Source organism: Thermobia domestica, chromosome 16 (genome assembly GCF_964235325.1).
Source record: "Thermobia domestica chromosome 16, izTheDome1.hap1.1, whole genome shotgun sequence".
NCBI classification, from domain to species: Eukaryota; Metazoa; Arthropoda; class Insecta; order Zygentoma; family Lepismatidae; genus Thermobia; species Thermobia domestica.
The window spans coordinates 70,679,187-70,705,208 of record NC_137469.1 but is presented as its reverse complement, the minus strand read 5'-3'; the positions used below and the strand labels follow the sequence as shown (position 1 = coordinate 70,705,208).

The 26,022-nt window shown below is 34.1% G+C and overlaps 1 protein-coding gene and 2 non-coding genes across 6 annotated transcripts in view; 2 read left to right on the top strand and 1 right to left on the bottom strand.

Moving 5' to 3' along the window:
• LOC145673143 (electron transfer flavoprotein beta subunit lysine methyltransferase-like) overlaps nt 1-3,450 on the top strand; it is a 49,411-nt gene extending 45,961 nt beyond the window's left edge. For all 4 annotated transcript variants that reach the window (XM_081742560.1, XM_081742562.1, XM_081742559.1 and 1 more), the window contains exon 5: nt 2,970-3,450. In XM_081742560.1, coding sequence (XP_081598686.1) covers nt 2,970-3,298 — 329 coding nt within the window. In that variant the 3' untranslated portion in view covers nt 3,299-3,450. The remainder of the gene's footprint in view (nt 1-2,969) is intronic.
• A 17,194-nt stretch (nt 3,451-20,644) lies between these two features.
• On the top strand, nt 20,645-20,716 carry TRNAP-AGG (transfer RNA proline (anticodon AGG)). Its single transcript has one exon. It is a non-coding gene; the product is annotated as a tRNA-Pro (tRNA).
• Nucleotides 20,717-25,279: 4,563 nt separating this feature from the next.
• Nucleotides 25,280-25,351, bottom strand: TRNAM-CAU (transfer RNA methionine (anticodon CAU)). The gene has a single exon. It is a non-coding gene; the product is annotated as a tRNA-Met (tRNA).
• Nucleotides 25,352-26,022: the final 671 nt, after the last annotated feature.

Below are 26,022 nucleotides of genomic sequence, written 5' to 3'. Positions count from 1 at the left end.
ATCAATTTGATGAGTGAAAGAATAAACCGATTTCTTGTTTGGCTTAGGACAGTCTTTTGCCCATAAAAATTTCTCATAGCACAGTCCTCACAGTTTGGAATTTTTCCATACTCGAGTTATTATAAGGTACTTTTATGCAAAATTTCACGTATCTATCTCATTGGGAAATACCTAATCAATTTGATGAGTGAAAGAATGAACCAATTTTTGCTTGTCTAAGGACAGTTTTTGGCCCATAAAAATTTTCCCATAGCACATTCCTCATATTTCGGACTTTTTCCATACTCAAGTCCTTATAAGGTACTTTTATGCAGTTTTACGTCTCTATCTCATTGGGAAGTACCTAATCAATTTGATGAGTGAGTCAGTGAGCTTGAAAACTGCATATTTTAGGTGTCCAGTACTCGACTATGTGTGAGATTCGGTATATAAGCACATCTCTAGGATACCTCCTTAAATTCTAAATCTCATGTTTCTACCCTTAACAGAAGCGTTTTTACAGAGCCTCGAAATCGGCGATTTTGGCCAAAACTCTTGTTCGTGTATAACATGCTTAGGGCAGTGCAGGCCAGTTTTCATTTTCTTCCCGGAACTTGGCTGCCATGCACTGCCGTTTCTGGTTTCACTCTTTATCGCTATTGAACCAAAATGGTAATATATAGCGATAAGTGATTTTGTGCAATTGATTTAGGGTCTCAAGAGAACATACCATCACAACTCACAACACACTACCAAAACCGGAAGTGGTTATAATTTACTACTACTTCCGGTTTGAATACTGACTTCTGTGTACCAAAAACGGTAAGAGATATTGACATACAGTCTTTTGCAGTCAATTCAGCTTCACAAGAGCACGTTTTATTTCGTCCTTGAATCATCTATTCAAACCGGAAATTGTTCAAATTATCGAAAAACAGTAAGGCATTCATTCTGATATGAATTCAACGTCCGAGGAATAGGTTCTATCTTTGACTTTATTAATCTATTGCAATCAAGTAGTTATAGATGTACTACCTCAAGTCTAAGTATTGAATTCCCATAGTGTGGAAGTCTATCGTAGTTTCACAATGTAAAACGAAACTCATTTGTATTTGTTCAAAACAGTGATGGCCAAATGTCGCGGCACGCGAACTGGATGATTCTTACTGCCCGCGAATAAAAAGGAAGATTATATATATATATATATCTTCCTTTTTATATGTATGTAAAACTCAGTGCACAGCAGATAAAGTGTAGCTTGCCGTCATAATATATCTGGATTGAGACTTAACTGTGAATATGTTTTCTTTAATCTTTTGGTTACCAAGTCGATTTTGCAAATTAATGCCATTAGTACCGGGTCAATTAAAAGAAAAAAAGAAAAAGAAAGGAGTCCTAGATTTCATGTAGTTACTTTCAAATATTCGTAGTTCAGGCTTTAGTTGGCCTAGACATATCAAACAAGAAACATAATATGCAGAACAACGAAGATTTACAAAGTGTAATACACATGCACATTCAGCGAATCGTCTCCTCAAGGGTAAGGAAAATGGCCCTCATGTGTTGTTCGTGTTTTGTTGTGGCTTGTAGTGCGTTATTAATTGGCCATCACCGATTTAGAACATAAATGAGTTCATACTATCTTAAATATGTGTTCTCTGTTTACTGTTTCATATTAGAAGTAATAATTGTTTCATATTTGCTTATAGAACGTAAGTAACATTGTAGCATGAAGAATTTTACTAACCTCTTTAGTATGCCTAAACAGATCAATAATGTGTCAATACTTCGGATACGTTTAACGAGTATCCATCCTCAGGAGCAAAAATCAGAGATAAGGTATTACTAAATAAATTTATCACTATTATAAGTTATAACAATTTCATTACTCTGAATTTTCGTTACTTCTTTTCAGTACAATTTTTGTATATAGGAAAAATGACTAAAGTGTCGGATTACCAAGATGTCGTTTGTTTAGCGTAAGAGGACTTTGTTACAAGAATCCTCATAAAAGAAGCTAGTACCTCAGATAACATATGAAGGGTAAGGTGAAAAAACAAGGAATGTCCATGTATGTGCTTTATCGGGTTCTTTGTCCTATCTGTTGGTGACTCTTGGTACTATTTGACTGTATATGCCAGGCATACGTAGATGCAGAAATGTCCACGTAAAAAGGGACAAAATATTTAACTAACCCTATTCTTTTTACGGGGTTTTCAATATTAAAACGCCGTTTTCTCGAAAATGCAGTTTTGTGACATTCCTTCTTTTTTCTGTTTACCCTTCATATAATATTTGAAAATAATATGGTAACAGTTCAAGTGCACTTAATTTTATACTTAGCTATGTAGTTGTACAGTGTCGTTTAGAGTGATGTCTTTATCAGGCGCACACCCAGAAATTTTTGTTGGGAGTGTTTCTTTTGGAGGATCCTATACGTCTACAGGTATGTAGTATTGAACCTGAGTTATTCTGCACCCAAAAAGACGACAAGTAATTGTTGATTACTGCCACCTATATTCTCAGGAAAAAATATGTAGAACTAGATTATTATTATTATTAGAAAAGAAAAAGTACAGATGAGGTGTAAAATCGAATCTTTAAGCTACATTAATAATTTCTCTGTTAAATAAGTATAATTGTGTTAAGAAAGTGTACAAACATTAGTCGAGTTAACAAAGTTTCTTTTGGGAGGGGAGTAGCGTCCAGACTTGGTGGAGTCGTCGCATGGGCGCGCCCGTGATCAAGGCAGTAATCACCACAAGGTATTGACACGAAGTTTATATAATTTCGTTATATTCACTGGTATTGCTGCAACTAACATCTGACGAGCGTATTGCAAAGCCTTTTTTTTTTTCCCTAATAATAGATATTCGCTAAATATGTCCGAAATATCGAAAACCTACGACAACAGCATTGATCTCCTTAGGAATATTAAAGAAGTCAGTAAAATTCTTTGTTATGTATTATATTTTTTATTGTTATTTCAGTGGCTGGGATTGCCGTACAGATTAATAATTCGCTGAATAATATTAAAGTGGACATATTAATAAAGAACTTAATTGGCTACGATAACAAAGAATGGGATTGTTTTCTCTTTGGAGACATGTGCTATGACGTAAATATATTGGAGGATCTTTTACCTTGGTTCGAAAAGCTGAGCGTTGGTGGAAGAACTTTGTTGTTAGGTGATCCAGGAAGGTGGTCATTCCTTCAATTCAAAGATAAATTCACGTGTGTTGCAGCCTATCAGTTGCCTCCCAATTGCACATCGGACCATGGGTTTACGCAAGGTTTTGTGTGGAAATTAGCTACTTAAACCGACGTATAAATGTTGAATGAATTCTGTAAATTTTGTAAATAATATTTATTATTACGGGGAAAGGTACTTTTTTTTTAAATGTAAACACTGTGCCTTCAGGAGAATGTAATTATGCTCATATTATCGAATAAATTTTGTATTGAATTCAATTATTTGTTTCTTTTTGTTAAAGTATGTATTTTGTAAGGACGAAGTTTGGCCTTTACTTGGTTTTGAATATCAGTGAAGTTAAATATATAATTGTGCATGTTAAATAAATATAAATACTGTGTTTAATTAAAATAAGTCTGATCAGACTGATGTTTAAACAAAGTAAATTGAATATACGTATAAATTACGTATTTATGTTAGACTATTTAATCAGGAATATTAATAAGGTAGGAATATATATTATTAAGTATAAGTTCATATATATATATATATATATATATATATATATATATATATATATATATATATATATATATAGGGTGTTTCAAAACAACACTAACAACGTTTGGGAGGTGATTCCTGACACCATAAGACGAAAAGTATAGATCAACCTGGGAGCACAAATGCTTCCTTCCGGAGTTATAGGCTGCCGAAAACATGAAAAAATGAACTTTAAAGATCCATAGCTCCGAAACTTTGGGACCTACAATAGTCGGGTCAAAACTTTATTTAGGAACTAGTATGTGCTCTATCCAAATATCCAAGTTTCAGAATCTTGTGGTATTTCCGTAACAATTTTTAAAAATGTGGTTTGTGAATACTTCAAATTATAACACTGTAGCCAAACTCCCTCTCCAAAAATTGTGTGAGTACTGTAGGATTCTGAAACATGTATTTTTGGATAGTCCCATATTAGTTCCTAATGAAGTCTTGACCCGACTACGGTAAGTTCTATACTTTTGGAGCTATGGACCTTTAAAGTTCATTTTTTCATGTTTTCGGCAGCCTATAACTCCGAAAGGAAGTATTTGTGCATCCAGGTTAGTCTATACTTTTCGTCTTATCTTGGTGTCAGGAATCACTTCCCAAACGTTGTTGTTGTTGTTTTGAAACACCCTATATATATATATATATAGACAGTATTCCTGTATATATATAGACAGTATATATATATATATATATATATATATATATATATATATATATATATATATATATATATATATATATATATATATATATATATATATATATATATATATATATATATATATATATAAATACAGTATTCCTACAAATTGGAAAGTGAGGGACATTAAAGATCGTTAGGAAATGTCAGGTAAACTGATTGAAAATCACAGGAAAATTTGAAGTTTCTTCGAACGTTTTTGTTTTGTTAAAATGGAGAACACTTTAAAATGACAGAAATATCTTTAACATAAAGTCAGTATGAGTCTTTGCTGTGCGATGAATTGATGGGCTGGAATATGTGGAGCCTACGTCACTTGCTTTGCTTATTCAATCATTTTGCAGCTTCTGAAGGCTGCCAAAGATACACAAAGCAGAAGTTCCTGTTAGGCGTATTATATCAGGTCAGCCAAATGACTAAGTGTTTGAATATTCCCCTATTGTGTAAAAAATAGTTTGAGGTTAAAGAACAAATATATAATTTAGTCAATGCAAATAACATTAAAATGGCATTAATTGATGTAGTTGACATGTACCCGTCCATTCCTTTGCAAGTAATTTTTGAATCAATTACTAACATCTTGTACAGTAAAAACCTTAGTGCTCCAGAAGTGAATGAAATTCTCAGTGTTCTTGAATGTTCCCTAAAATATAATATTTTCTCATTTGAATGTAATATATATTATCAAGTAGAAGGTTTGACTATGGGAAACCCCTTATCACCATTGTTAGCGAATCTAATGATGATATCATAAAGTGGAATTTTGAAAGAACGCAAACTTGGTATAGTTCGATATTATAGATATGTTGACGATGTACTTTTCTTGTACAAGGATAATTCACGTCTGGATTACTTATTAAAAGAATTGAACAATATTCACAGCAATTTGAGATTCACTATTGAGAAAGAAAAGGACGGCAGTCTTACGTACTTAGACTTTAATGTAAAACGGCATGACAATAAATTCATCACCAGTGTCCACTGCAAGCGCACAGCCGATATGCAGTACATTCATTATAAATCTGCACTTTCAGCAGGTACCAAAACTAATCGTTGGAAAAAGTCCTTTATGCTTGCCATACGTCTTACTTCTTTTAAAAAAAGATTTACAGTCATAGATTGAATACCTGATGAAGCTGGGTAGTTTGAATGGATACCCAGCTTTATTATTAAATAATTGGTATAATCAGGTTAAAAAGAATTTAAGTTCCGAAAAACTTGAAACCGACAGAAAAGATTTTAAAAAAAAAATTAAAAAATAATTGAATTGCCTATTTTTCCCGGATTGACAACTGCATTAAATAGAATCTATACACAATACGGTTTTCGTACAGCCTTAAAGCCCCTAAAACTTTGGAAAAGAACATCACCCAATTTAAGAATTATTACACGGATCCCAATGGAAAGTCGTGTATTTATGAAATAAAATGCAGTTGCGAAGAGAGTTATATAGGCAAAACGAAAAGAAATAAAAGTCTGAGTAAAGGAAAATATTGGAGATTCAAAAACAGAAAATCCGGTGTCAGGTTTATCGAAGCATTTAAAAGAAATGCAACAGAGGGTGGAAGATTCAAAAATTTTATTTGGAGCTAGAAATGTAGTAGAGAGACTGTTTTTTGAAAATTTATTTATTCATTAAAAAAAAAAAAAAAAAGGAATGGTTCGGTGACGAATGGGAGGCGGTAGTTACAAAATTTTCACAGCATTGGCATGAATAATGAGTTGGCAACCTTGCAACGAAGAACAAGAAAGGTGTACGAATTGACTCCGCCATATTTGAGTTTGAATCATCTTCATCCGTTGAACGCCGACATACTTGACAGCGTGTTTCCGTATAACACAGCTCTTCCCATGGTAAGTCTGTTCCATTTTTATTCCTTGATGTTTCTGTTCTTTTACTTCCTGTTTTTAACCTCCGTGAGTGAGCAAGACTCCAGGGAAGAGTCAAAAGCTTGGAAGTTAAAAGGAAATTCAGGGATTACAGAAACCTGTAAATAGAATGATAGTATTCGTCAGTGTGGTTTTGCTTTGTGAAGGAAAGTTTATTGAGAAGATGCACAAAATTTCCTGTGAAGTTAAGTAGCGCCTGCTGATTTTAAAATGCCATTTGTTTTGAGAGAGGACCGTAATTAAATTTCTACACAAACAAAGCTGCTAAACATCAGATCTATAGAAATCTTGAAGAAGAAAGCAAGCGATCCATTTATTACCTAAAGGCAAACTAGCTTTCTGCAACATGGTAGCTATTTAATTCCAGCCCTTCCTAGGCTTCAAGACCAATGGCCCCATTCATCTTTGATGCTGTAGGGAATCTTTTGCAAGATCTCATGATCCGATGTGTGAAATCAGAACTGCTGAAATGTACAGATACAGAGCTGTCAAGTGTTGACGTGACAGAAGTAGAAAATCTTATTGTGAGCAAAAATATCGACATTGTATTTGCAGCCTGACGTGTTCTCGCGCAAATAGGAACAGAGACCAGGGAACAAGAGAAACTGGAACTTTTACGATTGCCACTGGATCTTAATTTCTATGACTAACAAATTTCAACAAAGCTGTTCTTTGGAGTACAAAGAAGTTAAAGATCTGTCTTCGATTAGATTCTAAGGCAATTCAACATTCATTCCATATGCATATGTCTGATAAGGTGCTTGCTGAAAACTAGGAAAGAATGCATCTCTTTCTCCAGTCTGAACTCAGCAGAACTTCAACAAGCTTCCAGAGTTGTAAAGAATTAGAACTTGACGCTGCTTATAGCAAATTTCTTGCTGGCGCTGAAGAATAAAAAGAATTTATGGAAGATAATAAAAATTGGGAGGGAGGGAGAGGGGGTATAAAAAATAAATAAAACTTAATAACTCCTGAACTACTTGACCGATCTTGATCAAATTTTCAACATAGATGATGTTCAGGCCTGAGATCGTTTTTATGATTTAAATTTGACGGAGCAACGTACGGATTTATATATATATAAATCAATTTATATAAGACTGAAAATTATTATTTTTGTAACTTAACTCTTGAACTATCCGACCGATCTCAATCAAGTTTTCAAGATACATGAGGTTCGGATCTGGAAACATTTTTGTAATTTCATTTTAACGGTAGATTCTAGGGGAGGGGGACATATAAATAAAAACTAATAAAACTTTTGAACCAGCCAACCAATCACGCTCAAATTTTCAACATATATGAGGGTCGGGCCTTGGGTGTTTTTTACGTTTCACTCTGACGAGCCAACCTAGGGGAGGGGAAGCAGGAGATGTGTAAAAAAATTAAAATAAAAATGACTGCCTTTGTGACTTCACCACTCTTGAACCACTCCACCGATCTCAATCAAATTTTCAACATACATGAGTTTAGGTGCATGGATTATTTTAGGCTATTCACTTTGACGATGCAACATAGGGGAGGGGGAAAAAAATGATCAAAAATGACCGATATTGGTGTTGAATCCATAGTTTTCGGGGTCGCTGAGAGAAACAGTGACACTTCTGATCCTGTTTCAATCCAAATTCAGCCCTGATAGTTGCGGAGGTGGAGGGTACAATGTAGGGGAGGGGATAAACATTTAAAAATAATCGAAAATGACTAATATTAGTGTCGAATCCATAGTTTTAGGAGTAGCTGAGATTAACAGTGGCAATTCTGATGTGTACCGCAGCACGGAGGAGGGGGAGGGGAAGCTATATGTAATAATGATCGAAAATGACCAATATTAGTGTCTAATCCATAGTTTTCGGGATCATTCAGATGAACAGTGACATTTCCGATCCGGTTTAAATCCAAAATGAACCCCGCCACTTGGGGAAGGGGGAGAGATACAGTATATAAAATGATCGAAAATGGCCACTATCAGTCTCGAATTTATAGTTTTCTGGGTCGCTTAGATGAACAGTGATACTTTCGATCCCGTTTAAATTCAAATTCAACCCCGCAACTTGGGAGAGGGAGCGGAAGAGATTTAAATATGATCAAAAATGACCGATATTAGTGCTGAATCCACATTTTGGGGGGTCGCTGAGATGAACGGTAACACTTCCGATGCCATGGCTCGCAACATGGGGACGGGGAAGGGAAATGCGTAAAACTGATCAAAAATAACCCACAGTGTCGAATCCATATTTCCGGGGTCGCTGAGATAACCAGTAACACTTCCGATCCCGTTTAAAACCAAATTCAGCCCCGCAACTTCGGAGAGGGGGAGCTAATAAAATGATCGAAAATGACCAATATTAGTGTCGAATCCATGGTTTTTGGAGTCGCCGAGATGATCAATGATCTTTCCGATGCCGTTTAAATCGATGCCATTAAAAACGAAAACAGCATATTTCACGGGTACTAAACACATGAGATACGGAGTTGTGCATTTAAATTTTCATTTCAACCCAGCAAAGCGGGTAATACAATGCTAGTAGCTTAATAGTTTTAATTCAAATAAACTATTGTTTTCTTTTTTCTATTTGAAGGTTTTCGTCATATTGGTATGTATTTTGTGTAGAGATATGCAATCTTGTTTGTAGACAATTGCGAAGTCATTTTAGAAAACTAAAAGGTACTGTAGTGGCAATATAAAAATACAAGCAAATTCAGTACAAAACAAGAAGGAAGATAAAAAAAAGCAACAGAAAAAACAAAAGAAATTGTTAAATTGGTGAGAGATGGTAGGCTGTAGGTAAGGAAGAAGCTGCCTTCAGAAAAATTTAATGTAACCGTGGAATTCTTATGGAAAATCAGGGATGATATTATTATTATTATTAGTTAACTTGTAAGATGCCATTTGAAAGACCCTTCGTTAGTTTTATTTATTGTCTCGTCTTTTATTTTCCTATCATTTTTTCTCTTCTTCTATGTTTAATTTCTTCTTTTCTATGGATACTGCAGTTTTTTTTATCTTGGTCTTAATTTTTTTTTATGCTTGATTTTCGTCATTATTATTACTAGCCTTATGAATCAGTGTATTTTACTTGATGTGTTAAACTTAGAAATATTTATTTTCAATCGAAGTGTCTTTCTGAACTTTTTTCTTTCAATATTTTGTAAACTGTTTCAACTACACGGTAAATAATCTATTTTTGTATTTTATACTGTATACTTATTCTATATGGCATACCTTCTCTATATGCATGTTAATTATACAAACATTACATTTTACTATTGTAATGTTTGTATTTCCCAGTTTGTAACAGATACTGCATTTTTCTATGTTATTTTTTCTGAATTAATATTTTATCCATTTCACTTATTTTTGTATGATCAGTTGTATGTTGTTAATTCTGTTTGCATGCGCCCTATGCTTGTAAAAACACTTTTTTTTTCCTTTGGGGCACTTATGGCTGTAATGCTGTTTGCTTCCAATAAACATATTTCAAACATTATTATTATTATTATTATTTGAACTTGTAGGAACCCTGTATACTTTTGTTAGGAACTTCGATGGAAAATTTCGGCGGCTCAAAGGGTTTGCCTACTTGCCAGTTTTATTAAAGTTAGCGAGGTTCTTAAGCAAATCTGGGAACTAATAAAAAGAGAAAGTTTCAACAGAGCATACGAAAAGAGGACCGTACATCGCCCTTTCTAGAAGGGTTGTGGAATTCTTTGACACTAATCAAAGAACCACGTCATGATTTTCGATTTTCATTATGTTTGATAGGAAACGATCTAAGTGAAGATCGTAGCAGAGAAAGAGTGATGGCTATAGTTTTTCTGGAGCAGCTGTTTTAGTTGAAGGCTCTGACCTAAATGATAATCAGTTGAAAGGAATGAATGATTTCCTTTGGACTAAGTAGAGAGCGCAGTTAGTTTTATTGTTTTCCTTAACGTAGAAGAAGAGCCTAAATGGTGGTTTATGGGATAAGTGAGTCTCATTTATATTGGTCTGAAGGTAACCAATTGAGTTAGAAGAATTCTAAGTTTCGAAGTGAGAGACTATTGTTCTAGGACAGGCTGTTGAGTAGACATTTTATGAGTGGGAACAGAATGCAATAGGTCAGAAATACCTGAGTGATCTTTTTGGAGAAAAAATAATTGTCTAAAGATATAAGTGATGTCCTAAAACAACGGAGGTATTTTTATATTGTTATTATTATTATTATTATTATTATTATTTATGAAGGCAAGGTGAAATCAGGCTTTCTTGATAGTACAGAGTTAGGTCAATGTGATCGAAGTGGCAACCAGTGGGTTTTCACTTAAGTAAATTGGTTAGGGATTTCTGATGCTTGTAGAGAATGTTCGAAGTTCTGAAATAAAAAAAAAAGAGTCTCTTACGCACTTATTTATTTATTTTTACTGGAAACATCAGCCATTGATTATTTAAAACATCTTTATGAACAAAGATAGTTTAAAGCCTATAAGGACCAAGCGCTTCAATTTATGAGAAAACATTAAACTTATCCTACAATCTTAGGTTTAGATAGAGTCTGATTACAGTTCTAAACTTTGGTTACAGAAGAAGAGGAATAAACGATATATATATGGAGAGAGAGAAGACAAGAGAATGAATGTACTACATTATGTGGTGTAGAATAGACTTGCGCCTTATTGAGTCGAGCCAAAAGAAAGAACTTGAACATTACATATTAATGTAGATCTGCGCGAGAGGAAATACAGCATGTCCATAAACAATACTGTGATAACTTAAAGTGGTATTACGTCGCTTTGGATAATAATATTTAAATGAAATTGGTCATATTTGAAAGAAAAACTCAAGTATTTTTTTTACTATACTTCGTAGACATTGAATGTGGGCCCCACGAGTGCGATGCAGACATCAGTACGATATTCCCATTCACGCCACACATTGAATGGCTTTTCCTTTGATGACACATGCAGCCACGATCCACAAATCACGGTACCACTTGAAAATCGACGTGTGTGTAGGAGCCTGATGTCGAAATTTTTCTCCTAAAAGCACTCGGAACCTGCACCAGACTCTGCTTGCTATGATATTCAAAAACACACCAACTTTGTTCTCGTGAAGCCGCCATAACTCCTTAAAACTTATTTTTTAAATAACAACACAACACAACGAAAGGAAAGGAAATAAATTTACGTTAGCACATTAAGATATAACAGCACAGACATAAAAGCTTCCCAAATGATCTCCAGCAGAAACAGCAACTGCCTGCTAAATACCCATATCGACTAATCACAAAGTAGACATGAGTGATTTTACTTTTTCTGTGCTTGATCCCATCCATTATTGACATGCACAAACATATTTGAGTTTTTCTTTCAAATGTGGCCATTTTTATTTAATAAGATTATCCAAAGCGACGTAATACCACTTTAAATCTTTTAAATCGTATCTGGAAAATCGGCAGCAAGTAGTAGAAATTACATACAGTAACAGAGATACAAACTAAACTACATACTACACATCAGGAAAACAAGAAATATGTGGAGTGCCACAGAGATCCGTATTAGGGCCATTATTATTTTTTATATACATTAACAATCTACCATGTAATATTGCTCCAGCAGAACTATCCCTTTATGCAGATGATGCTAATATCATAGTAAAAGGTAACACAAATGAGGATGTTGAAGGTAATGCAAATGAAATCCTTCATAAACTATCTCAGTGGATTAAAGAAAATAAGCTTAAATTAAACACTGAAAAGACACAAGCAATCAATTTTCATCATATGCGCAACAAACATACGCAGCCTGTTAATATTTTAATTGAAAATAACAGAATAGACTATGTGAACTCAACTAAGTTCTTAGGAATTTGGATAGATAAAAATCTCTCCTGGGATGTACAAATAACTAAGCTTAGTAAAAAATTAAATCAAATTTATTTCGCAATTAAAGTACTTAAAAATGTTTTAAAAGAGTCTACTTTAAAAACGATTTACTTTGGATTATTCCAGTCAAATTTAACATATGGCATTATATTTTGGGGAAATACACACAAAGCCAAGGTAATTTTTTACAATATAGAAACGAATAATAAGAATGATGGCGGCCGCTAAATCAAAAGATCACTGCAAACCAATATTTAAAAAAACTTCGTATACTCCCAGTACCTTGTTTGTACATTTTAAATCTACTGATATTTGTAAAGAGACGCTTAGAGGGTGTCCTTACGCAGGTGGAAGAAAAACATGATCATGATACACGAAACAAACAAAACTTTTCCATTAAAGAACACAGAACCGTATTATATGAAAAAGGGTGTAAATACGCGGGTATCATGCTATACAATAAACTTTCCAAAGATATAAAGACTCAGGAATCTGTTGCTAAATTTAAAAAAGAACTACAGAAATATTTATTACAACACTGCTTTTACTCGATAGAGGAATACATGAATTTAAAAAAAAAAAAAAAATGATCTACAGTAATGAGTGTCGTTGCTTGTTTTTAGCATTTGATATATGTTCAAGGATTTCTACATACACTGCAAGTAATAATTACTCTTTCTTTGTTTTTAATATCATGCAAAATGTAATGTATAATAAGATGTAAGATGTAATAATTATTAACCTAGTGTGTGTAATTTTCATTATTATTGTTCTTTTTACTTTTGTATTTATATATAAATGACGTGTCCACTTCATATGCATTGCAATACAGTGCTAAATGTATGAAAACAGGACGAAATAAATACAATACAATACAAATTGTGGTAGTATTTTTATGGACATGCTCCATAACACAACGATTTAAAGCAGAATTAATTTTAAATGCAATTGAGAAGATATTGTACATTCAAAACAACAAAAATGGGTCGGAGTTTCAAAGGAAATCAGCCAAGTCCTGTATTTAAAGTTATCGTTCAAGCATTCACCTGGTAAGACTGAGAAAAAACATGGAAAAACCCACTACCCTATGTATTTGAACAAGGAAGATCCAGATTGCAATGCGACAATGCTATAGTAGTTCAGTTACTCTCTTTGGCTAATGATCGGTCAGTTTTGCACACATTTATTTATGTCTATTTATTTATTTAAATGAAAATGATGCATCGTAAATATCTTAAGTTGCATAACCCATAAGGATTCATCTAGCTTTCAATCCTTGGCTCCTTCTGATGGAAAATTGTGAGTTTTTAATAGAATATAAAACCAAATCGGTGGAAATTTACTTGAACAAAATATGAAAACTACCCTCATGTGAAAGGATTGAAATTAAATAAATATTGAAAAATCGTGGAACCTGACATATTTGTTTATGAAAAATGTTCCGTGCACTCAGGTCTACAATGGTATTTAAATAATAATAATAATAATAATAATAATAATAATAATAATAATAATAATAATAATAATAATGAATTGAAAAAGGCTTTATTCAAGCGGGCGAGGTTCAGCATATTGCTGCTCTACCACCTAACCCTTGTCAAGGAAGTACATTGAGTTATACCAAAAACATACAATCAATTGAGTCAAAAGATACGGTTATATATAACAAAAATACAGGTATACATTAAGATGATTTAAAAAAAAGGAAAGAAAGGATGAGGAATATATCACTTGATGGACTCATTGAGCTGAACAAAATTATATTGATGATTGTAAATCTTCATACGTAGAAACGAATTGTTTTGTAAATTTAATAATAATAATAATAATAATAATAATGTACGATTACTCCGCTATCTATTAAGATGAAATTCATATTAAAGTATAACTTCATCAAACTTTTCGATATAACATCAACAATATTACAGTACACAGTACGATTAATAAGATAGTTCAAAATCATAAAAGACTCCTAAATTTTAATTTCTGTTTAAATAAAACATCGTCTAAATATAAGACATGTATCAGTCGATAGATCACATCAAGTTGAACAAAATTAGATGCTTGAGGGTAAACTCTCATGCGTAGTTTTCAAGAAAATCGTCAAAACGAATTTTTATGGCGCTAAAAAGCATGTTGTGTGTTACCAATAATAACTGATAGTTATCATTAGGTTTTCCAAACTATGTTATCCATAGGTGTCGGAAGTACTTATTAAACGGTTGTGTCCGTCCGTCTGTCAAATCGGAAATGGTAGAAATAAACCGTTTCAGGTTTTAATGTTGATCGCCGTAGAGTACAAAATATAAGGAATTATAAGCTCATCTACATTAATTATGTGTGGAATTTACATCACAACTTTGCCGATTAATGACCTTAGAACTTCCAAATTTTCGGCACCACATTGTGGGAAAAATAGATGATTAAAAAAAAGTATATGAGGATGCTAAATGCCACCTGCCTCGACACAAAAGCTGGTCCATTTTTTTTTTTCCCTTCATAAGTAGTGAAGTTTTGGAAGTAGTGTAAGCAATTAAAATTAAATTTTAATCTTGTATCCCAAGAAATATTGTGTTATATTCAATTATTTCAATTTTCTGTGGGGTTTTCCTCAGTAATTCTTCTCCCACTGTTATGTTTATTGTTGATTGTTAATCCTACGTGGGAAACAATTTTGAACCACCAAAATTGAGAATAAGAAAAACATATACTGTACTTTTTTGTATAGTGTGTCGAACTTCGTAATCTTCACTTTTATTCTTGAAAAAAGAATTACCTTCAAGTTATAAAAAATATTATGTACAAGCCATACCATTAATAACAGTAAAAACTTTGAGCACTGTTAAAATAGTATGTTCTTACACAAAACTTCACAAAAAATATTTACATAAACATTTTTCACTATCCACAGTGTTCTTGCTAAAATAACTATAGAGAATTTCCCTGTGATAATTTTTAGTATATACTATCCTTTGTTAATTAATGAAAAATTAAATGCTTGCATACTCTAGACCAAAATCACTAATTGTCAGATGTTCTGCTGTGTCAGTGCTACGTTAACAATGCTGTTTGTGCTGGAAGAAAGAACACCATTTGAACAAAATGAAGAATCAGAAATAAATTTATTTATGCAAATAAAAAAGGCTTTTTGCAATGTATTGTATTACTATAGATGAAAAATATTTTTTTAAATATTTTAGGCTTGTATATATATATATATAATTTGTTGCATGTATCTATAATGTTATTCCATTTACGGTCCAGATTGCCTTTATCAAGATTGAGTAACGATTTTTTTGTCCAGATTAAAGAAGAGGACTCAAACACGATTCTATCTATCTTGGTGGACCAAGATGAAATAACTTAACACTATCAATCTGATGCCCTGTTTCTTTTAAATGCCTGAATAAACCTGAAGTGGGCAGCTTCTTACTCCTTGAATCCCTCAAATGTTCTTTAACACAAGTTGGAATGTTCCTTTTCGTCATACCTATGTAGGGATTAGATCTTGAACAAGAAATCTTATAAGTTGCTGAAGTTTATTACTCATCCTTATAGTAATTTTTGAATTTGGAAAATGTGTTTTCGAAACTAGTTCTAGATTTCACTGAAAAAAATATGCCGAAGTTCGATCCAACTTTGCGCAGTTTTTCAGAAATACCAGGCTTCAGAGGCAACGAAATCCATTTTTTTTAAATAGCCTATTGTGAAACTTGCATATTACCTTCTTCCATTTTTCTAGGGTGTAAACATCAAATCGATTTTTCTTATCTAAGTCAACTAGTAACTGTAAATATCGGCGAAGTTCTGACTCTTCGGAAATGATGCGGAAAACTCGTAGAAAAAACAAATTCTTTCAAATGTTCGCTTTTATTAGGTTTGAATGCGCTGAATCTTTGTGTACAAAATAATCATATGCCATTTCCTTCCTTACACTGAGTTGAAGAATTTATTATTGTGCCGGCAACTCTTTAGATCGAGAAAATTTAGGTTTATTTCTGTTTCTCTTTCAACGTAAATTTTATATCTTTATTGAATGAAGCTAAATTCTAATAGATGATCCAATAAAATGCTTTTGTCCTTGTAAATAATCAGGCAGTCGTCAACATAATTAAAATACCTAATAAATTTTCCGTCACTAAATATTTTATTTCGAAATAGTTGACAACGATGTTAGCTGATAGAGGAGACAAAGGGGCTAACCAGAGCGAGACTGTCTTCTTGTTGGTAAATTTTCTCTTCGAATATAAAAAGGCCGTTATAAAGGCAACGTTCAAGTAGTTTGAGGACCTCTTATGTAATAAGATCCAAAACTTTGTGGTTCCACAATCACTACTGAGTACTGAAAATAGCTAAGATCAATAGGAATAGAGTTAAACATATCCGTGATATCAATTGACGTTATTTAAGATTATCTACGTTAACTAGTGTCTTTATGTTAGGAATGATGTTCATACAGTTTTTAATTACATATTTAAAAACGTAATATCAACGATATTATCAACGAAATTAACTAACCATTTCGCTAACTTGTAGGTCGATGAATTTCGGCCTGAAATAACTGTTCTTAAAGATTAATTTACCGTATGTATCTTTGATGAATCAAATATAAAAGTAAAGAAGAAGCGTACATTTTTAGCTATTCAGCTATGTTCGAGTCAATGACCCAGGATTCTTTCAAAGCTGTATCAATCTTTCTTATGAATCATTTAACAGGTTGTTGACTGTGTGAAATGTATCTATTTTGGAGAGCAGTTTGTTCCTATAATCCTCCTTGTCAATGATTGTGAAAGCGTTGCCCTTATCTGAACGCTAACAGTTATGAGGGGACAGCCATTTGTTTTTTTAAATCCGTAATGAGTCGGTACATCTAAGAATTTTTCTTATTGTAATTTTTATTCTGAGTTTTGTAGCCTAACACAAAACAACAGTCGGGGCCACGGTGGTTCGGTGATAGCGCTCACCTCTTGTGTAAGAGGTCCCTGATTCTATTCCAGATCCCTCCAAGTGGGCTTTGTGGTGGATAAATACCATGTGCATGAATTCGCTCGTTTCCTAACCGGAGAACCCTGAGAAAACCCATGCACATAGTATTTGTCCACCACAAATCCCACTTGGCGTGAACTGAGATCGAACGAGGGACCCCACGCACCAGAGGCGAATGCTCTCTTTCGGGCATATATCAGAGAGACCGAAGTTGGGTATCATCCCCTATCTTCATCCCTCTTCGATAAATTGCAATTATGTCATTTGTGCAGAGCACATCCTTTAGCAAATAGTGCCTTAGAACACCCCTTACATTTTGATTTTGCCATTTCCCCTAACCCGATTTGGAAGAAAGCTTCAGGAACTATTTCTGAGTGAGTGCCTGTGATTCATCTGATAGAAATTTAAGGATTCTTGGGGGAAAACAAAATATTTGATTTGTCTGTTCAATGTTCAAGAGGCGCCATTACATATCGGTTTGTTTCGACGCAAGGCAAAATTTATGTATGAATTTGCGATAATTAGTATAACGTTTTTCTTATAAGCTTGTTGAAATTTTTGAGTCATGATTTCAGATTTTCCCGGTTATAATAAACAAGACGTAAAAGTAGTACTGCGCAGGCCCGTATTTCTATATTGTGCGCCCCTGTGCTCTAAATAATTTACCCTCGGAAACGACTAATATTAGAGTTGAATTCAGAGTTTTTGGGGTCGCTGAGGTGAATACTGACAGTTTTAATCCAATTCAACTTCGTCATACTCCACTTCCCAGGGAGAGACGAGATTTTAAAAGTAATCGAAAATGACAGATATTAGTGTTGAATTCATAGTTTTCAGGTCGCTGAGTTTAACGGTATCAGTTTTCATGATGTTCAAGTTCATCCTCATCCCTTGGGGTGGGGATGGGAGAGGATGACTTTTTAAAAATGATTAGATAAGCTAGCTAATTAGTAACTACTGTAATTAGTGCGAATTAAATACAATGTTATTTTCTCGCGCTTGCGCGGGACTCTGCGGGTTGCTAGTTTTAAATATTACTGTATTGTGAATCTTAAAAAAAAAAAAAAAAAAATCATCCAAAATTTTGCTGCCCTGTACTCGAGCACAGAATAGACTTACTTAAATACGGACCTGGTACTACGAAAATATTGGTAACACAGCTTGTGTTGGATCGGAGAAATCCCCAGGCAAATTTCGTAGCTTCTTCGAGAGTCCCCCAGGTCACGTCATAAAATCATCATTGCCTTGAACGTTGAACTACAATCAACAACACAAGGTAGCTCTCATTCATCTACTGTACGTTCGACAATAATTCCTTCTTGGAAAGGTGTTCCTGTTTCATCAACTGGGAATTTGAAGACTATCCTTTACAGGAATAAATAAATAAATAAATAAATAAAAACTAATTTGCTAAGATCTGATTAATCAGCTGAAAATTCTAAGACAAGTTTTGAATGCCCTCTCCACCCTCTAAATTGAAGCTTAACTTTTAAGCTTAAAATTATTCCATTTGAAAATAAATTAAACAAGCTGCTGAAACAACTTCTGAAACAAGATATAGATAAGGTTACGATACGTTCCGGATCGTACCGGAATCGACACCTGCGTTCCAAAAATAAACTTTAGAACACATAAATGTTTCAGTTTTCGGTGAACAAGAGAAATATAGCTTGTTTTCAATATATATATTTAAAAAAATGGATATAGCAGCTCAAACTTAAGAACAAGAAATGCTTCAACAATTGCATGACTCAAGCATGTATTTTTACACGCGCACCCAGAGCGATGAAAATAGAGCTGGAAAATCTCAATAAATGAGATTTAATTAATTAATTACATCAATATGTGAAGTTTCTTTTTTCCTGTTGTTTACTACATCAGTGCAAGGAAATGAATGCATCTTTACTCCTTTTATTTTCCGCATTTAAAGGGAATCATAGTGTCCCGGATGTTCACTTTGAAATATAACATCCCAAGATATAGAATATCTATAAATATTCATTGACCACTACTTATATATAGATATCTATAAACCAGGGGCGTCATTTGGGGAGGGCAAGTGACAATAGCTTCCCCTGAGTTGAGAAACATGTGCTTTCATACCGATACTAATAAAAAAGACATTAAACTCTTATGTTGTGGACAATCTCATTCCCTCCCCTAGCAAAACTGAGGTACTGATTAAGAGTAGTCCGATACGAAAGAGGATATTGTAGGAAATTTTCACAATGTACGAGACCAGTAGCAATTTCATGTTTACAAATGTGAAATCATTACATGGGCTATGCTAGCGCTATAATGAATGAGTGCATATTAAAGACGATTTTGTAACATACTAATTTTGACCAATGTAGTAGTTGTGCACATTGTAGAAAAATGGTATATTTTATGTTTATAAGTGTGAATCATTACAAGTGCTTTAAGCAATGTAATTTTGTGATATCAACTGTTTTTGCACTATTCTCGTTTTGTGCATATCCTGCCTTGGTGATGCGCCAAGCCTCTGCTGCGCTCCTGCCCTGACTCCGTTAGACAGCATTCTCGCTTTTCGTGGCCAAATAGCACAAATTTGTTTGTGGGTTTTGCACTGTCATTTTTATGGCGTACGTACAAACGCAATTTATAACAGCAAGAGAAGTCCTTGTAAAATGAATCTGCACCCATGAATGCAACTCCTACCCTACGAAAGAACAGACACTGCGTGTGAATTTCGTGATGATAGATGGTCTAGGATAGCGCATGTAGTTACTTCCAAGTCATATCAGTTTCCATGCACATTATCAATCTGTAATACGCAATTACAGTATTTGGACATGCACCAGGACCAAGGTAATAATAGTGCAAAACATTTTAGGTAATTGTTCAAGGAAAGAAAAGTGAACGAGAAACGCTGTGTTTAATTTGACGGACTATTATTAATTTGCACTAAATCTGAAACGATGTTAGTGCTATAAATACTCATTGTTCAGCACGACTATAATACAAGAAGCAAGATTCGAGAGAGAATAAAATAATAGTACACTGATATTCAAGTTTCTCAATACAGAACTTCGGAAACGAAAAAAGAACAGCTGAAGTTTTCTTTTAGTACATAAAGTTACTACGAGATGGCAGAGGCATCTGTTTCTGAGTGTGAAGGTTGACAGAAAAAAATGAATTTTACGTAATTACCTACGAAACAACAATGCGTATTTCGGTCTAGATTAGAAATTACGAACAGTTTTAAGTTGCTCTGTGATGTTTATATAATGTGTAGAAGATAATGAAACACCTGTTTTCGATTTTGTTTTCACAGAGTTCAAAACTAATTGAGAAATAATTGATTGTTTTATACGTTGTTTTATGACTCGTTTTTATAAAAAGTAAATATATTCAGAATTGTATAGATAGAAACATAATCAGCTAAACCTCAGTAGAAATTATATTGACAATTACAGATGAAAATGTCCGGCATCATCAACTGGTTTATGCGCAACTTTGAAGCGTGGCTCGTTGGTCTAGGGGTATGATTCTCGCTTAGGGTGCGAGAGGTCCCGGGTTCAAATCCCGGACGAGCCCTCCAACTTTTTTTCATCTACTTAAATGGATAAGGTTTGGTCCATAAGATAATTATATGTTAAGAATTTTGTATATACTAGTGTTTTTTGAGTTTTAAAATTTAAATTCACAATTTTTATATAAAGAATGTAGAACTAACTATATCGTTGCAGACTATAATGCTCACCCACATGCAGGGCTATCCGTAACAAATTCGTCGCCCTGTGTACAGAGTCGGATTTAGGTTTTGATGGGGCCCTAACCTATTTAAGGTAATGGGGGCCAGGGGCGCCCATTAGGGGGGCAAGGTGGGGCGCTTGCGCTTGCACAGAAACGGAGAAACTAGTAATTTTTAGGAAGCAGGCTAGCAGAAGAGGTCCCATCTACGTCATATGAGTCTACACAACACGAAGAACTGTTGCTATATGTAGATTTTATTTTATTTATTATTTTTCTTATATTTTGGAAATGTACAACCAGTTGTTATCTTTAATTTTTGGGGCCCCCAAGAGGATGGGACCCTAAGCTATAGCTTGTTTAGCTTATACGTAAATCCGGCACTGCGCTGTGTACCATGTTTCAAATACGTTATTCCATCATTTTTGGTAGTATTAATAAAAATATAGCATTCACGTAGTTGTAGCGTTGGCAAGAACGTGTAAGTTAAACTGCCGTATTTGTATCAAGAATTTAATGAAAATTACAAACAAATATAGTACTTGTTTGCTTTAAGAACATAAACATAGCTACCTATAGTCATTTATTAGATACAAAGTGAAATAATGAATAACTTACGATAATTATGTCATATCAAACGTATTAGATTAGTAAATTTAACTAAATTAACATCATAATATTATTTCAGTTTTGTATATGCTACCCTGTGTAAATGCACGTGTTGCACATACAGCAGAGACGGCTCTGCCCACAAGGGTGTCCGTGGTTCTTTGAAATACTTGTCAAAACATTATACCGTATTTACTTACTCACATATTACAGTAATTAATATATTATCTGTAGTTTATAAAGTTATCCAATGTGCACCCATAATTCTTTTACATGAAGTATTATATGCATCAAGATATCCCTATTCGAGATTTCGCTTGTGTATCAGTTTTTCTGTCCCATTCCCCCTAGAAAAAAAATTCTGTTCGCGTTTCTGCTCACCCATATACACCCGGTTCAAAATAAAGAGAAAACAACAGTAATAGAATCGAAACTAGAAAGGAATAGAAGTGCTGTGGCTTCCTAAATTTTGGTCCCGGATTCGATTCACAGTGGGGTCACGGTCGAAAAGGTGTGACAGCTTTTTTTAGGTTAGCATCTTGAGTAAGTTTTACCTAAATTTTCGTCATTCACACCGGCAAATGTCGGGATGTTACCTAACACACATGTTCTAGGCTACTTCATTTCTTCCCCCGGATAGTATACTCGCCGTTGGACGTCGCATCCCTCATATGTGACAGACTTAGGGCCATAGATTCTGGTAATGCCTAAAAATATGTATAAATAAATAAGTAAATCCTGAAATTTCCTCTAAATTAAGCCAAACTTTGATTCGAAATGCCTGGAAGTATTGATGATTTCAGCAAGTAGCCTCAAATAGAGGTTTCTTCTACTACTACGGAGAGCGTTCGACAAACAACTCCACAATTCATGGTGTTATTTCAAATTATATATCGTTCGTGTCGTTGGAAATAGAGCTCACGAATGTTTTCACCTTTCGAATTTTAAAATATGCTTCTCATTTATTCTCGTCTTCGAAACGAGAATCGAGACGATACGAAAATTTTCTCGAGTCATGGGCAAGACTAAAAATGTTAAAATTTCTGGGTAAAAGATGTTGAGGCTTTACGTAATAAAGAAATGAAAAATAAAGGATGTACTTTAAAACTCTTACTCCCATAATATTAATTATTTCTGAAATTATTAAGATGTTGAAATGAAAATAAACACGGCCAGTCATTGCAGTTTCTTTTGGCTCCCTGTTTAGTACAAAGCTTTTCTTGTTCAAACATTATTTTTAAAAATTAAACTAAGCCAGAAGAGAGAACGCACAAATAAATAGTTTTCTTGCTCAACAGAGTTGAACTTATTAAAATCATTGATTACGTATCTGTACGTCATCTTACTTTTCTCAGCATATTGATTTATATGGAGAATAAATAGCTATTCTGTTGTTTTTTTTAAAAAAAACAACAGATGTTTTAAATGGTTTTAATTTTATTCATGTTTTTCAAGTCTATTGAAATGTATCTTCCTTTATAAAATTGGATTTCCATTATTTACAAATTTAAGTTTATTAAATAAAGGAATAGGGCTATACAATAACTTACATTATTACATTGGACTTAGAATTGCATAAAATTAATTCAACAAACAGCAAGTCGAAATACTATAATATAGCAAAATTTAAGTAGATTAGCAGGTATTTACTTAACACTGCGGCAGTATAAAACCGATTTGATTTTTTTTTTTAATCTCAGTGCTATACGAGTCACCATGTGCCTCGTTGAAAATTTGTCCGTCTGTGCGTTACGAGACAGCAGTGACTCGTGCACAGATCTTACTTTGAGCTTCTCTCCACTGATGACGACACCGGCACCGCACAGAAACGAAGTATCGCACGAGCCACCGGTGACTCGTAACGTAAGTATTTACCCAAATTACTTAAATTGTTTAATGTTACATGCACTAAATTTGCATAAATATTAATATTATATTTCATCAAATTTAATTTTCACAAGGCAAAGGATCTTTAAATATAGGGTGTTTTAAAACATCACCGACAACGTTTGACCAGCCTGACACCAAGATAAGACAAAAAGTATAGACCAGCCTGGGTGCACAAATGCTTCCTTTCGAAGTTATAGGCTGCCGAAAACATGAAAAAGTGATCTTTAAAAGTCCATAGATCCTAAGCTATGGGACCTACCGTAGTCGGGTCAAGACGTCACTTAGGAACTAATATGTGCCCTACTCAAAAATCCATGTTTCAGAGTCCTAAGATACTCACACATCAACTTTTGTAAAGGGAGCTCGGCTACGGGCACGTAATTTGAAGTACTCACTAACTACCTCTATAAAAATTGTTGCGGAAGTCCGCAAGATTCCGAAACATAAATATTTGGATAGAGTATATACTAGTTCCAAAGTGAGGTCTTGACCCGACTTCGGTAGCTCCCATCGTTTTGGAGCTATGGACCTTTAATTTTTCATGTTTTCGGCAGTCTATAACTCCGAAAGGAAGCATTTGTGCACCCAGATTGGTCTATACTTTTGGTCTTATCTTGGTGTCAGGAGTCACCTCCCAAACGTTGTCGATGATGTTTTGAAACACCCTGTATATTTGAAGGAGAAACCAGTAAACTCAAACCGTTAAAATACCCCGTTCATTTTAAAGTGAAAATATTTCCCCTATAGATCAGTGAGCATGAGTAAAACAAAGATGGCATGTGTAGTCAACAGCCTTAATAGCATACTTTTTTAAAAATTTTGTTTTAAAGTGAGAACCATTTTTATTAGTCAAAATGTTCTAGAATCTTGTTCTTTTCGAAAGCAAATTTAACTTTTCTACTCCTGCCAGCGATTTGAACGAAATCGTAGACTCTCGTGTTGGGGGCTCTGGTGACCCTCCTCTTAATTATCACAGTCATAATTGATACATCATTGGAAAGGTTATGGAACACAGATTCCAACGAGGTAACAGTTGGGCAATTCCCGCCTTATTCGTAGAAGAAGAAGAAGAAAAATGTAATTTGCGTAAAAACAGACTCAAAAAACTGGCAAACATTGCCCCTCCTCCCTCATAGAAACAACAGGTATACATAAAGAATTTTACCATGTAATGGACTACTTCAGTGCTTCACATACTAATCTTTAAGAATGTACCCCCAAGGAGGAAATAGCCCCCATAAAAATCTAATCAAAGAAAAAAACAATGAACACGAACTTTACCTCCCCCTCCTCCGTGACACCCCTCACATACATAAAATGCATATCGGTGGAAAGCTTCATCCTTCAGAAATACATTGATACCAAAATTATCTTCGTGGTTTAATTAGAGGCTGAGCTATTGAGGTTTAAAGCCTCGACGCAGCAGTTACGTCAATGGACGTTTAAAGGTTAACTTTAAAAAAAAAAAAAAAAAAAAGTTGATACAAGTAAGTTAATACAAGTATACTTAAGTTTTAAAAATATATTTAAAATTCCCTTAATATTGTTAGTAATAATAGAAAATAACTGAAGGCTATAGAGAAATAGAAAATAAATGCTATAAAATGCCAGCCCTAAATTGACTAGGTGCATGGTATGTAGGGCTGTGGTTATTTCGATAGGTATTCAAATATCGAAGTGAAAAATATCGATCAATGTTTCGAAACTCTTTACATTCGATACTCTTGGATATCGCACAGCCCTAAGGATAGAATCCAATGGCTGGGATTTGTTAATGTGGTGATGAACTCATAAGGCCATAAAAGTGGTTATTGTAATTTATTTCTGTAGCATCTATGCAGGAATATGGCAACACTGACATTCAATAGCGGAAATTATACTAAAAGTCAAGTAAAAAGAATTCACACCTAGCAGAGCGTGGTTTCGATCCACGGACCTCTGGGTTATGGGCCCAGCACGCTTCCACTGCGCCACTCTGCTTTACGCCCGGACTTCGTAACCTTTTGCATACACTAATGATACTGATCAAACGTGTTTTCCATCGTTGTGGTCGTTATCCAGGCACATCGACGTCAAAGAATTACACAATTACATGCAAGGGTAGTCAAACTGTGTTGATTGCTACAGAATTTATGAATACAACTAGATAATTTGTAAGTAGTGGTGTCGAAATCGGTTTTTGAAAAAAGTGAAATTTCATGATACCGAAATGTCGGTTTTGAAAACCGCTTTTGTGGTTTCGGTATTCAAAACCATATTTGCGATTTCGGTTTAGAAAACCGCTTTTGCGGTTTTCGGTTTTCAGAAAACCGGTTTTCTAAAAAAACGAAAACCGCAAATGTCACAAAAATTCGACAGCACTATTTGTAAGATCCTTTGATGCTAAGTGGTAACATTCCCGCGCTGTTCGATTTTTAGTAAGAATATCCGTGGCCTGTAAAGGAGTTGACAATTCAAAAATACGCTGGTAGACCCTATACACAATACAAAAAGAAACGTTAATGGCATTAGTGTTGGTCGTTGAAACAGAAAATTTTTAAGTTTTTGTTTATTCCATTGTTGGCAAATAACAATGAAATCAAGAGAACTTGAAAATGTAGACGAACAGAAAGAAACATAGCCTGCCTTTCCTCAAATAATAGTAATAAAAT